At 38.1% G+C, this 16,320-nt stretch overlaps 1 protein-coding gene and 1 pseudogene across 1 annotated transcript in view; both read right to left on the bottom strand.

Annotated features, from left to right (window-relative positions):
• LOC108762627 (uncharacterized) overlaps window positions 1-9,840 on the bottom strand; it is a 15,740-nt pseudogene extending 5,900 nt beyond the window's left edge.
• Window positions 9,841-14,530: 4,690 nt separating this feature from the next.
• LOC108762663 (sialin) overlaps window positions 14,531-16,320 on the bottom strand; it is a 13,987-nt gene continuing 12,197 nt past the window's right edge. The window contains exons 7-8 of the mRNA XM_018509748.1: window positions 16,144-16,276; window positions 14,531-15,308 (exon numbers count right to left, since the gene is read on the bottom strand). Of these exons, the coding sequence (XP_018365250.1) occupies window positions 14,866-15,308; window positions 16,144-16,276 (576 nt within the window). The 3' untranslated portion in view covers window positions 14,531-14,865. The remainder of the gene's footprint in view (window positions 15,309-16,143; window positions 16,277-16,320) is intronic.

Raw genomic sequence — 16,320 nt, 5'->3', positions numbered from 1 at the left:
TCCGCTTTGTATTGTGTTCTGTGCTATAAATATAAATAAACTTGTAAGAACGGGCCACTTCAATTATTCTCGATTTTGATTATTCTAGATAAATCCAACAATGTTAATAAAAATATAGAAAATGTAAAGGCTAATTTAGAATTTAATTTTGTACACTGCGGTATTTTTTTCTGAAAGACAAATGATTAAAATAGTCCGATCAAAAATATTTTATTTCTGTTATTTCCGTTTTCTAATCCATGTAGAAAGTGCATAATGTTAAATGAACGCAGAAGTGATCTAATTAGAAGCTGGACCGTTACTCGCGATCGTTCCGGCTGTCCTTTCTGTTTACATGGATTTATGGTACTTACGTTCAGAACGACCGACAGAGTGGCGGCTCGTTCGTTTGCGTAATGCGAAACGGTGATCGACTAGTAGCCTCTTGGTTTGCACACCATATGGCGTCAGCCAGGCAGCGAATCACGGTCTCCGTGCCTCGTCGGCCGCAAACGAGATGCCCTTTTTGCGTCGGATTCCTTTTTTCCATCTGTCCCTCTCCCGCTGTTCTTCCGCGCCGACTCAAAGAAGGGTGAGAAACTCGAGAGCGAACTTTCGGTGGCGCGATCGCGCTTCGCTTCTAATTATTGAACGTTCGCCACATAGTTGTTTTAAATACAGAGATGCGAACCTACAATATTTTGCTACTATAAGAGGCATCAATATTTTGTATGCATATTAACGTTTTATATTAACTTAATTTGAAACTTAATTTAATTATTTAATAAATAAAACAAATTCTCTCTCTATTAATAATTATTTAACTTTACCGTCTGTAATCTAGATCTTTTTTAGCACAAAAACAGAAAATTTTACTCTTAAATTGTTCTGAAATAAAGGAGAGTAAATTAAATAAAGGTTTCAACATTTGAGTTAAAAAATTATTTGGTAATATAACAGAGATGTCGAAAAGTAACTCTGAGAATTTTTTCACATTTTTTAAAGTTTAGAATATTAAAAAAACTCGGACTGAAGGGAAGGGGAGGGGCAAAAAAGGTCTACAGTGCAGACGGAGGATTAAGTATGTACAAGTTTATATTTTGCTCAAATTAGTAGCACTACTTACATTTATTTGGCGAAAAACACTATCTCGGTCTTTTCTATGAAACACCATATGGTCGTAACGGCGAGAAAAGAAAGGAGGCAGGAATTCAATCGCGTCCATTTCGCAGATTAGAAATTTCAATCTCACGAAATGAATTCTCGCAATTCTCTCTCCTTAGTTCATCCATTTCTTGCAGAGTGAGAGCTCCACGCTAATCGCCGCACACGCGGAGTGGACTTTGATTATCGACCCGCGGGACGTGTAATTGGTCGAGGAGATCGTTAGCGCTTGTACGAGACTCGAGACCGGCAATTTCTTTCGCGATCGCCCGTGAATTATTGCGCCTTCGTAGAGTCCCGGGTTGCGCATCGTGGTCTTAATACGGCGAGGTCGTGGAATCACGCCCGGCCGACGTAGAGGGACGTTTCCGGTGTTTAGGAGGATCATCCTGGCCCCGGTAATCACCACCTGCCACCGCTAATTGCCAGCATTCGGACCGCCCCGAATGTCCGATGTGTTTCGACGATAATATTTGTCCGACACCAGCTTGCGCGCAGTTTCCACGCCGATTGTTCACTGAATGCTCACCTGTGATCTCCGCGCTGTTAAGCGTACAATACGATACTTTAATTTGTCCAGCGGGATCTTTCAAAGAAAGAACGAAGCACCTTTGTGCTCTACGAGAGTAATTTGTCAATTAATGCTTTTTCAATTTTTCGGAATCGGACGGTCGGGCCAAATAATTGTGTAACAAATTTTGCGGACAAGCGCGTTCAAATAACTGATTAATAATTATACGTAAATAGTCGCTTAATAATTTCGTTTTGGAAAAAATGTCCTAGAAAAATATTGACTCGAGGGGATAATCACTTAATGTAATCTTGGGACAGAGTCCTCGAAATTATTCTAAAATTCATATGAAATCTCTACGTATAATCAAATAATTACATATGCAACTACGAGAAATTATTGTATAATATTAAAATTAATTGAATAAAATTCTATATTTTATCAAATTACTTCATATGTAGTGAAAAAAATTATTTGTAATCAGATGAAATGATATGAAATCATGTAATCTGCGGGACAATATTTCAGCTAGTGATTATCCTCTCGTATTGACTGTGTAAAAATTCGAAAGCATTATTCATAGCGATATTAGGTACTGTTTTAGTGGTAATATTTCGTTGAAGACTCTAGAGATACAATACAAAAGCTGACGGAACCAGACAGCCATTGGTTGGCATGTAACGCGTTAATCCGATGTCGTGTAAACGGTCTTCGTCTCTCAGCGATGTTAATCGGCATCATCGCTCGCCTATGAAACGCGAAGCGAATATTGGACGACCAACTGACCCGCTCTCGCACCTGCGACGTAGCCATTAAAGGATCTGTCTCTTCGTCCTCAAGGATATCTTAAAGAATCTTCATATCTTTCTGGAGAGAATATACAGATGTTTGTCGTTTATATTTAGTCGCTTATATTAGCTTGTTTTTTTTTTTGACAAAATTTTTAGTAATTTCAAAATGTTTTACATCGTTGACGTTAAGGCCCATCTACGTCGTCATGTCTATCGTATATAAGTTCCTTATAACGATTGTAACACTTATCGTACGAGTTGATTCAACTTCAATTCTTACAATTACGGCACTTGTCTGGCACTATGACAGCCAATGAGACTGCAGCCTTCTCAAGCGCGAAGAAATGTGTGTTTATAAATATATTGTAATATCTTGTGTGCTTTCTTCTTTTGTGATTCTATAATTTGGGATGTATGTAGTTTATGTTTGATGTAATCTATGTTAACCTATTTCTTCACTATCGATTTTTTATTTTTTATCAGCAAATGTAGTATTATTGATGTTGAGAAATTACAATTTAACAAAAAACTAATAAGTTTTTATAGACTCTTTAAATTAAAACAATTTAGAAAAAACATATAACATACACAATACAGGCAATAGGAGTCAACGCCGGTTATCAATTAGCGCAATTCTTCTTAATACTAAAAATATAAACCTTGACTTCGAAGCTTTTAGTATTAAGAAGAATTGCGCTAATTGATAACCAGTGTTGATTCCTATTGCCTGTACTGTATGTTATATGTTTTTTATAAATGATTAATGCTGCAGGACATACATTAATTAATTTGTTCCTCTCCATGATATAAAATTTTACATGATGTAAAATTTTACACTGTTTTTTTCTTTCTCTGATAAGAATTTATATACAATATATATTTATTTATTTGAAACATTTAGACAGATCTATTTATTTATTTAATCGCAAAGAGTTATTTTATTTTATTTGTCGCGACAAATTTTAATAAGAAATTTTTCGATTTAGTATCGATCTTTCCTAAAACATCTTCAAGTACCTACGGTTTGCTTGCCGATTGTAGGATCGCGTCGATGCCGAAACGATTTGTGCGCGAGAGTATTTTCGGGCAGCCGGGCGATAATTATTTTCAGTGGGCCATTTGTCGAACTGCGCGCCCTTGTCTCAATTCGCGATCATTAACATCTCTATCTGCCGATCTACGAAGAGCGCCGCTCCTCGATGCATCAGGTGCATAATGCAGGGAGTGGGCACTAAACAGAGTGGCAGCGCGGCACGTCGCGGACGTTCGTATGCTCGGGCAGGTGGATATGTGTGTGTACGTTTGTGTGCGCATTCAGCGTGTTCACGCTCGCGAGTGCAAACAGCCGGAATGCTTAAGCACGCGCCGGAACCGGAAGCTGCTGGGTGAGCACGCGAGCAGCGCTGCACTTCGTGCACCGTCAGGTGCTACGGCGCAGGAAATTAGGGTGAAACGCTTCGCGATGGAAGAGGGAGCGAAGGGGAGATGAAACAGGGGCACGACAGCGAAATTTGCATTAACAAGCCTGCCGGCGCGCGTTACCTCGTAACAACGAATTGATCCGCGATCTTGGAAAGTCGCGACTCTCGTGTGCCCGTTCAGGTGCGGGTAATTATGGTTTATTCGATAAAGTGTTACTGAAACCAATTACATCTATAACGTATTCCTCATCCCTAAGTTTTTAAGTGCAAACGCACAAAGTATATATTAGTTATATTTTTCGTGTGTAAAACTGGGATGCAATTTTTTATTTATCCGATTGGATATCTTTTCGCAATTTGATATCTGTTAGATTTTTAAATAACGTTAATATTAAAAACATCGAATAAAGTTCGAGGTAGACTTGTTAAAGAAAGCCTACTCGAAGTTAAATAATAAGAGTAACATATTTCTTTTTTTTTACCATCATCAAATTCATACATAAATTTTAATTAATATTCAGAATTATCAGTCGATCATCTTAGACTAACATAAAAACGTTTTATAATTGACATGTAATTGACATATTAATTGCACAGACAAGGTGAACGTAATGCATCTTTGTCATAAAATCAACATTGCACAATTATCGCGCAGTCATCTTAAGTTTGGACGGTGCAAAAAGTACCAGCTGCAACTCAAGCGAATTTCTTTCTGCAAGAACGAACGGCAACGCACACTCGATCAGTGTTGGGTGTTCCTCATACGAGTCGTTCACGCGCGCGGCGTATTCCTCGGAGGCGTCTCGGGCAGATCCGGAATTGGTTCCCGGTGTAAACACCTGTACGCTTAATAATCGGGAATTTCTGGCGATTATCGAGCGCCGGGCGGGCCCCGGTCGCTTTCGTTGCGCGTTCACTCTCCTCGTCTCGCCTCATTATGTTACATCGCCCGCGAGAGCGGCATCTTGCAGCGTGCGAGTGTACGGGGGTACAGGTGTTGCCTTTTAATTTCCAGAAGGTGCACAGAAGCAGGTATCGTTTACGCGGAAGTTGTTTTCGCTTCAGGAATACTTTCCTTTTTACGTAAAACTATAGATATAAAGGAAAAAAGAATATTTTTAATACGAATGAAATAGTTCTTAAATATAAGTATTTTATGAATAAACGTAGAGAAAATATCTGGTGCGAGATTAGAATTGTTACTATTTTACTATTTTATTTTTCGCAATAAATTTATTAATATTTTCAACATGTTTTAACATCTTTATGATATGATGCTTGATGATAGCATTAAAAATTATTAAATTGCTTGTCAATTTAATTCGTGATTACTAGAGTAGTTTTAATTGCATTTATAGGAAAAACAATTCGGCGCGCAGTTTGAAAAGACTGCAATATGGTATATATGCAAGTACATATATAGCGTATATCAGTAATTCAAGATTGAATTATTTAAAGCAATGAAGATCCAGCTTCGACCGTAATAGACATTTTTTTACTATTTTTACTATTTTAAAACTATGTAAAACTTGTAATTATATGTTATTTTATTATTGTCACTGTTAAATTTACAGTATTAAATTTAACTTAATTTAAATCGTCACTGCTTCTACTAAATATATCGTTATTTTATACTAAAATAATAGTTAAATTTGACACTATGCAATATCAATTTGACATTTATATAGTCAAATTAATTATATCGTTTTAGTATATTAATTAACAGTATATTTAGTATAGGAATAGTGGCGACTTAAATTAGATTCAATCTGACATTATTATAAATAGATAAATTTAACAGTGTAGAAGGATTTAAAGTATGCTATATAATATGTAAAATGTGCTAAAACGATACAGTTTGTGCGACTGTAACTGGGCAATCCTTTTTAACGGACATAAGTGACCTAATAAATCGTGTAACAAAAGTAGTTGGCTAATTACAGATAAGATAATTAAATTGCATTTAGCCATCACATTCGTATTCAAAGAATAATCTCGTTTTCTCGTTGATCGTATAATAGGAGCAAGTTGCGCGACACTCACAGCGATACCGTAGTATCGCGCGTATCGATCCGCCGTAAATCCCCCGCATACGTCGCGGTCTCAAAATTATTCGACATTTTAATGGCACGGCCCGGACGATATCGACGCCTGGTGAACATCGGCCGGATGTGGGTCAGATGTCATGTGGGCGACCCCTATAAACGACGCCGGCCGTCGCACAAAAGCCACAATGCGGCGGCACGGCGGCAGGCCGAAAAGCCGTGTCGCTCGTGTTACATATATAATATACACGAACGCGTGTGCGACTCGTCGCAGGTGAACACGAGCGAGCTTCACCTGGCGCGTGCCAACTGTCTAATTAATGACAATCGCCGTGTGCGAACGAGAACCGCCGACTCTATTCATATATACGCGCGCAATTTGCCGGGCTGTGCACGTAGCCGGTAATGCCCGGGTCCGGCTTATCGATCTCGTCGTGATGTTGCGAGATATCGGCCCAATTGGCCGTTCCTAGAGAAGGATACGCGTGCCACGCGTAAGGATCACATTTCGCACAAATACATGAAAATTGCGGAAGCAATTGTCACGCCGTGTGTCGCGTCAGAGTTCATGTGAAAAAAAAGACAATTTTCGAGTTCAATCAAATTGAAAAGAAGTAGAAAACGAGAAAAAAATTCGAAACACATAATATATATTTGTGTAGAAATTAAATTAAATTAATAAGGGGATTAATTTTAATAAACACATCTTATTTGGGTTTTAATTATTAATCTGTTTAATTTTGACTTTCATTTCCTTATTGAAGAAAAATTAGGAAAAAGGGCTGACGTCTCGCGTTTCACTTTTCAATTTCTATGATCCTTTAATCATGACACATCCAGTTTGGTCGATCATCCATATCTTGGGGCAATATTTGTAATTGACCGAGTATTTTTTTTTTTTTTTTCATTTTCGCGGCACGATCGCTTGGTAGTACAAGTTACACGTACGATCGATTCGATTTAGTCGTGCATATCGATCGCCAACATGCACCGTATCCCCGCGAGCGGTCGGTAGGCGGAGATGAACCTGTAATGCACCGGAGAGCGTGGGACCGCTATGCGGAAAAAGTGCACTCTTCTTCGCGGATGAGATCGCGCGTAACGCTACTGCGTGGTTGGTCCGCCTCCCAAGATCGGCATGAGGACTTTTTGCATCCGATGTGAGGAATTATAGAGGATCTATCTTATTATCTTGCGAGACGTATAATAATGGCAAAATATAACATTTGTCCTAACAATTCCTTCTCAATATTAGGTCTTTTCTTTTTAGCTAAAGTTCTTGTACGGTTTATCTTTCTTGCTTTTCTCTCCACCTTGGAAAGAAAAAGAAAAAGATGAACTGTGCAAGAAGTTCAGCTAAAAAGAACAAGTCTATTGTCTTCAAATATTTTGGATCATTTTATCATATATCGTGATAAGAAATCTTTTTTATATACATATGATTAAGATCATATTGTTGTCAAGAAAAGTATATATTTTCTCCCTGTATATTATTTCACTTTATAATCTTAATTAAAGTTGTAGAGTGAGACAGTATAAGTTAAAATGAAAATTGTTCGCATAAATATTTGTATGAATAGTGTTCTAAATAAATATTTGCTAAATGTAAACATATATTTATTTGATATAAAAACCATTAATTTGATTTAATTTTTTTTTTTAATAAGTAAACATTTATTTACTATAAATAAATGCTTGGTACTATTCAAAGAAATAGGTTTAAATATTAAGATTTAATCAATTATTTTTTCCAATGTAGGATCTCTAGTCTAGTAGAAGTAATAGGAGCTACGAGCGTTCTAATACATAGGCGACTATAGGGTTGCTAGTAGCACGGGGTTCCTCTTCGTTGATAGCAATATATTCAGTAGCAGTATATTTCAAAATAAAGGATATCGTACGGAAAATTCAGGAAACCGTATTTTAGAAAACAAATTAGAATGTCGTTTTTTATAGTAATAACTTTCTCAAATTACGACCAAATTTTGATGATTTATTATTATGCTAATTGCTTTAACGATTTCACACGTTTGCTCGCAACGTAACGATGTACGTAAGAAATTTTCATTTTCCGGAGAACAGATTGAGGAATGTCTGAGACTCCAAAAAAAAAAAAGGAAAGAAAGAGAGAGAGAAGGAACAGGCCCGTGGAAATTACAGAAGGCCGCGGCGAGGCACGAGATTACTCGTGATGCCTGAAACGCAGAAATAAGCGCGAAGAGGGCCCTGTTGTGCCCCTCTTTCTTTTCTACCTGCAGGTTCGCGTGATGACGGCGTGTGCCCGCGGGGGCGTTCGATTCCTCGAGAGTCGTGGATCGCGTGCGAGTCTCGCAGCTGGAGAGAAAAGAGAGAGAGTCCGAGCCAGGAGTTTATCGCGGGGCCCCCGGGGGCACGCGGGGCCCGCTCGCAACCGGCACCTTAAACGTGGGCGGAACGGCAGGGGCGCCCCCGGGGCCCCGGGGTGTTTCTCACCCGCATACCTCACGTACGTGCCAGCCACCTTCTCGTCCTTCTCTCCCCCCTCCCTTCTTCTGGTACTTCTTGGACTCTTTCTACTCTTCTCCTTCTCTCCATTACCATTCGGCTTCTTGATTCTCCCGTTCCTTCCGTTTCTTCGTCTTCTTTTTAGATCGTCATCATCCTCTCTTTTTCTTTTTTCGCTTAGGAATTACTTAGCGCGCTCGTGTGTTGTACGAGATAAGAATTCTTGATAGGCGAATTATCTTTTTATTTTTATTATATAGGTACTTGAGGATTTTCTCTAAGATGGGATTAGAGAGTATCGGAAATATAATGTACGAGGGAAAGTAGGAATATGAAATACTGCGCGATGCGTATAGATATAGTAGGAATAAATGCCATTACGCTGGACCCATGAAATTAGACATTTAATTATATGTATTTACCTTCGTGTTCGTGTCTCGTATATTTTATGCGCATTCTAGCGAGATAAGCGCGAGAGCCACCGTGCTTTGATGAGGGTTAATTTTCGCAGCGACCGTTCTATCCGGGAATAGCGGAGTCCAGCCACACACGGGAGAGTCCAATTTGTTTACGGCGCGGAATCCGGCGTGAGATCCGTTATCGAGCCGTTCGGAATTCTTTTCCGTAGACACGAAAGCCGCGGTGCCGCCGCCGACGCCGCCGCATTCCCGCGAAATTATTGCCTACCGGTATAAACTCTCGGATCTTCCGTCAGCCGATGCAGGGTACGTTTCGGAATTAGAATCGTATAGAGAAGCGGTCTCAAGAAGAAGCGGGATGGAACTCTGGTCCCACAGTGGGAAACAGAGATGTTGAGAATGTTCGCATCAGCATCGTGAGAGACATGATGTACCCCTTTGGTTATCCATGAGCAGAGAAATTCTAATTAAAAATGGCAATGATTAAGACTTTTCGGTAACATTTTTTTTATGTAAAAAAATTTTATTATTTATTCTTTAGAATAAGTACAGTTAAAATCATGAACAGAGCGAATTAAATTGGAGCGATAATTCTTCAAAGATGTACACGCAGACGAAATGTTTTTTATTCTCGAGTTGTCATCCGTGAAATTTCCATGCAAAGAATGATTCGATGAATAATCGCCAATTTTCATGGTAATTATATTCTTTCTGTAATTACTATTATTACATTTCGTGGCTGTTATTGCATCTGTTTATAATGATTTCGTAGAAACTATCTGGGGGATTGGTAAACGACTCGCAATCGTCCCGATCGACTCCGACGCAATTCTAATATGAGGCACACAGCTTTAGATTTTAATAAGTTCCTAAGAAAAATTCCGACGGCGGCTCTATGGCTGTGCGCGATCCCGTCGACCCTACGCTGCCCCGAGGACGTTCCCATGAGTCGGGGGCGGCCACGCCGACGCTTTCGTAGGCTCTGGAAGATGCTGGGTCCGAGAGAGCACCCGGGGGCCATGCCATGTTCCACCTCGTGAACGGTGCGTGCAACCGCGCGCTCTCGCAAACACGTTATTACGCGAACCCTTAATAACCGAGTGCGAGAGTTAACCTCTGCCTCTTTTTCTCTCTCTCTCTCTCTGATCACTCTTTCTCTCTTTCGTCTCTCTCTCCTTCGAGGAGACTTCCACTTTCTTTCACTTCTTCTTCCTCCCTTCGATCCCGACTATCGGATTAGCTGCTCCTCCAGCACGGTAGCCAGTTGTCTGAATGTAATGTCTGACATACCTTGAGACTTCATCGACAGTTACCAACAGTAACGAAGTTCGATTCGTATTAGGAGATAAAGGAAAAATTATCTACTTAATTAAATCAAATACAATTAAGTAAACAAAATTAAATTGCCAATATGAACCGACAATGGATAGATGTGTGTACATAATTTTTTTGTCTAAACGATACTTGAAAAAAAAACAATGTAAATACTTTGACTCTTTGTTTTGAGTTCTTTTCGATACAATTTGCTTAATTAAGCTTATTACGCTTCAAAAAAAATTTGACAATAGACGATAATCGCGTAAATAATTCGCTTTGGAAGAGTTTCGATAATTATGTACCATAAACAAGTATAATAAATTATGTGGTAGAAAAATTTTTCTCGAAACGAAGAACCATAAATGTATGATTGTAGATCATCAAACTTAATATTTATTTTTTTTATAAATTTAAAAAACTGTTTCAAACGATGGTGGATATTGATTTATAAAACACGTAATACTTTTATTTCGCAGTCTCAATTGTTAAAAGATATTCTTTAAAGAATTATCTTATAAAATGTTTCTCTTGGATGATCAAGGTAACAGATGTTACAGGGAATGTAAATAATTTCATCGTTGACTGCATCTCGCCGCGTACAATTCGCCTCGACGAATATTGAGCGACGATGTCGCGATGGGATGAATCAGGAAACGATGTGAGGCAAGAGGTCTTGGCTTCCGCGTCGCCATCAATGATCGTCGCAGATCAATGTCGACAGAAGGTATCGCGCGGTTATCGTTTGTTACTCGTAACGTTTCCGCAAGATGAAGCTCATTCTCAAAATGATAAATTGTTATCATTAATGACAATTGTTCTGTCGATATACTTTAATGATATATTCTCGACGACATTTTTCGACAATTAGATATATCGTCGAATGGATAATGTAGTTTTATATTTTCTGATATTTGAAAATAAGTGTTAAATGTTAATGACTAAACTTGATATCCATCTGACAAAACCTGTCACAGACCCCTTTTACATCGAGCACTTGATATAATATTAGCTAAATATAACTAGTAACAATTTCTATTAAATTATCATTTCAGCAATATATTTAGAAAATAATGTGCTAAATTGGTACAATATGCATCAAAATGATTAATTAAAACACATACGTCATGTATATATTTACACGTATCGTCGGAATTGAGATAATTCAATAGAAAGTCATTAGTTACATATATAATACCCGTATCAAGCGCACGATGTAAACTAGGCCATTGTGACCGAATAAAGGAGCGAAGGTTGCAATATAAATAAAAATAACGATTTTATGTAATATAAAAATAAAAATGAAGAGAGATAATATCTCTCTTTCTCGTGTGAAACGTTTACCGGAGCGCGCTGTCGACAGTTATCGATTCCCCCCCCAGACCAGACGACGCATTGCCGCTCGTCTATTTCGGAAGCGCGCTGGACGCGCGATGCCCAAGTCAAATTTAACTCTGCATCCAACATCCCGCGAATTTCGGTATTAGGACTGTATGAAGCCCGGCCGAGTGCTCGACGGGTGCTCGAGAATGACGACGACCACGGGGTTCGTCCCCGAAGCCGGCGACCGGAACAACGCGCGTCTCCCGTTGACGCGCACGACGTCGTATTCATATTAGTAGGATCCTCCGACGCATCGGAGGTGTTTTCGTCGCCGGCCGACCCGGCGAGATAGTCCGGCGGATTATCATGCGCATGCATGTCGACAAAGGAAGTTTAGCTTGTAAAGCTGATTAAACCTTAGTTAATCACAACCGAGCAGGCCAGCATGAGACGGCTGGAGGTGGCCGTTCCGCTCTTGCGATAGAGGCGTTCACCGTCTCCCGCTCCAGATGTTTTTACCCCACGTCTCCTCTCTCTGTACGCGCGCATGTCCCTGTTTCCTTCCCCTGTCCTATCCGCCCGCGACGAATCTGACTCCTCCGGCACGTGTTCTCCCGGTAGCGGCTCGTGCGAGCGGGCGGTCCCGCGCGGCAAACTGGCGCGCGCCATGCGCGCTCCGCGCCGCTCATGTTTGCCGGCTACACGCGACATAGCAACTGAATTCGGTGCTGCAGTCCATGAATTCCGTAGATTCTACCGTCATACCTAATAGCAGCTGGCTACTCTCCCGGCGTTTTGACTTGCGAGCGGATAACGGAGGTTCGACGGAGAACGAGCGATTACGGAGAGAGATACGACAGAGACGAAAATACGAGGGGAACCTCCTCGGATAGCTGGTCTCCTGATACATCGGCGCAGCGCCGCAGCGCCACGCGTCACGGCGAGCACCATCGCAACGCGCGGCGCCCTTACGCCGGCCACCGCGACGCGGCTATGCCGTGGCGCTTTGACTCCTTCCTGCGACCATCGTCGCGATGCCGCGATGCCGCGACGACGCGACGACGCTGACGCCCTCCCCGAATCGGGCGTCCAGCAACGTTCGGTTTAGCATGCGAATGACGGTGGGCAGCAGTGTGCCAAGACGCTCGAGCACCTTAAGCCAACTGGCCTGAAAACTGGCACGAGAGGCAGACTACGTTTTACAGAAAAAAAAACAGCTTAGCAATTATTGAAAAATTCTTTAATATTATTGATTTTGCTCTTATTTCTTCATTGGATTTAAATATATAAATCAATTATATTGAAGAATCTTACAACAATTTTGAAGCTGCTTTTTCCTCTGAACGCAGCCAAAAATCGCAATTTTGTGTTACCCAAAACCCGCTTTGAACGATTTATTATTCGCGTCAAAACTCGGGATAAAATTATATCTTATGTACTGTAATATGAAGACGTCTGAAAAATTAGGATAAGTGTATATACATATAAAAAATATGTATTAAAATGATTAAGTATGTAGCATATGAAATTATAATAGAATTCTACCATGTTATTTCTTCTTTAACTCATTTAATAGAGGGAGGACCAAACTTCCTGGTATCCGGAAGCTTGTTCAGCTAATATTTACGTATAGATTTAAACAAAGCGTTTTGAGTAGATACAAATATTTATTAAGGTGCCTCCAGACGATTTGGTTAACATAAGCCAAGTTCGCACACATTCATTAAATTGGTCTACATTCATGGATAATTATGCATTCCTGTATATGTGTAATATTTAACGATCTCGCGTACATTGGCGATATCGTCTGGAAGTACCTTTAAAAGTAAACGCAAAAGTCAATTAGTTTCGATAAAAACTTTGAAAAAATTTTGTTTTTGCATTCGGTGACTCTTCTAATGCAATTAAAAGTTGGCGAATTGTAGATCGTTTAAAATGAGCTTTAAAAATCAGTTGAATATTTTCGAGTGAAAAAAAAGTTGCATTTGAGAGACAAATTTATTTCTAGTTTAGCGAGGTGAATTTTATTTTAATAGGATTTTTATTTGAATGATAGAATAATAAACTTAGCATGATAGTCGAATAAAGAGTCGATTGAGAACATTTGTAAATTCTTATCTTGTTAGTTTAACTTAATATAGATAATTTAGTAAATGTTTGTTAATTTTATTGTTAACAATAAAATAAAAAAGCTTTTGTTTTTGTGTATGATATCTCATGCCTGATTTAAAGGGCAGTTGCGTTACTGTATTTATCCAGCATCCGACGCCACCTCTTGGTCAAAGGATATACGAAGAAGCAACAGTCATTCTGTAGCAACAACCTGCGTACTAACACAACAATCAGTAAGATGTTTCCATGGTAGATGGCAATACTGATGAAGTCTCTTTACCAACATGCGTTCTAAAAATGTTACTTGCTGATTAGTTAAATACTGCGCTGGTATCGTTAATGATAAGAATCATTTAAGATTCTGTTATCGTCATTAATATTGTTGATCAGAATTTTACTAACGTCGATAACTAAATATGTAGCTTATTACAAAAATTGCATTCTTCTTTTGATCTAATTTCTAACCCATAGAAATCAAGTTGAATATTATTAACTTGTCAGACCACGATATTAATAATTATGATTTATAAGTTGATGTCATTTGTGATAATAATTGTATCAATTATCATAATAATATACATAATATATTTAATAAGATTTAAATTTTAATAAAGCTTCTTCTTATGTGAATTCTTATCCTAAGATGATATCGTAGTCATTATTTTTAAAGGACATTTGATTTGATTTTGCTAAAAATTGTATATTTATTTATATATAAACTTATCATATCGAGCGAACACTGAGTTTTTTAGATACTTCTAGCTGTGTGTCTTTCTTTTCTCTTTTGGTATCTGTGCGAACTTATACTATCTTATAATAGAAAAGAGTGTAAAAACGCACTCAATTATTCTACATCATTTAATCCTAAACTTGGCAAAAAAAAAAACTAAGTCTTAACTCGACAATTGTGATAAAGCTAATAAAATATCATCAGTTTTATAAATTACAAACGAATTTCTAATGCGCTATTTTTAAAAAAGTAAAACATTAAATTATAATAAATTACATAGGTTTAGGAAGTTAAAAGCCTCATTTCAAATCTTTGAACTAGGACTTACTAAGTATTAATATGTTCCATGCCGAACCAATTTTAAATAACTTGGTTCACGCGACACGGAATGTGTTAAAAGACAAAAATTTGTTACGAACTATTGCCAAGTTGAGAGACTCATTGATCGATCTTAAAATCCGAACGTAATAAAAAAAAATACTGTCCCGTTTGGAATATATTGTGTTGCAATCTCCATCTCTACGTTTGATTTGCAATTGTTTATCAGAGTCTAAATGTTCTCGTTCAAAACGCTATGAAATCGTATTGGTTTTGAGAGGAACCGATTCCGTGATGCCATCTTCTACGGTGGCACCGTTCTCCTTCGTGTGAGTGCTGGTTGGATTGTTCCAACTCTGTAACTCGCCAGTGCCAAAAATAGCGAATATCACTGCACCGCAAAAATAAATGGCTGCTAGAATCCAAAAAATGATGGCCCACTGCGTGTAGGTCTGATTTTGGTACGTGATGTTACCGACCATAAAGGTACTAAGGAAACCGCCTATCGAGCTGAAGGTGTTGGCGATGCCGAATATGGTTCCCGAGAAATTAGGTGCGATATCGAGGCCGTTCCCGAGGTAACCAGCCGTCACAGCACCGTTTATTGTCAGAGCAATAGTGAATACAACAACTGACGCCGTACGATCGCAACCATAGTATGCTTGAATCACCATGAGGATGCTGGGTACTATTAGAGCTAAAAATCAGAGTTTTTTTTTATTAGACGAAAATAAGATTTTTTAGTCTAATTATAATAATCAATACTTTATCAACACGTTGATTGTTATTTTAATCACCTATGATTAATGCTATTGAATTTTTTTCAAACACTTGTTGAAAAAATAAATGTCATCTAATATAAAATTTTTAATAATATATAGCTATCCAAGTAGCAAGGTAATGTTTTAATCTGTTATTAATGTTAAAGATGTCATTTAACGTCGTCTTGTTGGGTATAATAACCTAGCAAACAAGCTGACGATAAATAACGTTAGTTTGTTTGTTGAGAATACAAAATAAAATGTGTGCTATTCAACATATTATCTACGAAGAAAGTCTTACTTAATCATTATATATTTGATAATACAAATTCTACTGTAGCTTACAGATATACTGTGCTAAGATATATCTACACTGAAAGAATAATTTTGCTGAAGTATGTAAAAATTTAAATAAATACAGATCTGAAAATAATTTGGATAATCAAAATAATTATGTAAGGAACTCAAGCATGATGAACAATATTGCAAAAAGTTTTGACTAGCAACCAGTTTGAGAGAGTCCTATATAATTATTCTGATAATAAAATTATTTTTAGATCTATGCTAAATTTTTAAGTACTTTAGTAAAATCGTTCTTTTTGTATATAAACATTTTTGAATGTATAAATTAAAACGTTTGCTGAACAAGTGTTAATTTGCATATTTAAAAAGAGAGTCTGGTTAGTTAACTGTCTGGTTAGTTAAAAGAATCTTATCGTAAAATAAGAAGCATAAAAAAATTCTAAAATCATTCGCAAACATTTTACTCACCGAATGTCGTGAAAATTTTACGTATTGCCGTCACGGATAATTTATTATTACGGCGCAAGTAATCGGCCAAGGTGGACGTTGATAAGGCAAATATATATTTGCCTAAATAGGGTAACGAGGATAACAGGCCGTTCTGTAAATATTATTTTCATTAGTATGTATATATATATATATATA

Source organism: Trachymyrmex cornetzi, unplaced genomic scaffold, assembly GCF_001594075.2.
Source record: "Trachymyrmex cornetzi isolate Tcor2-1 unplaced genomic scaffold, Tcor1.1 scaffold313, whole genome shotgun sequence".
Lineage (NCBI taxonomy): Eukaryota > Metazoa > Arthropoda > Insecta > Hymenoptera > Formicidae > Trachymyrmex > Trachymyrmex cornetzi.
Note: the sequence above shows the minus strand (reverse complement) of the source record. Positions and strands in the feature narration are given on the sequence as shown.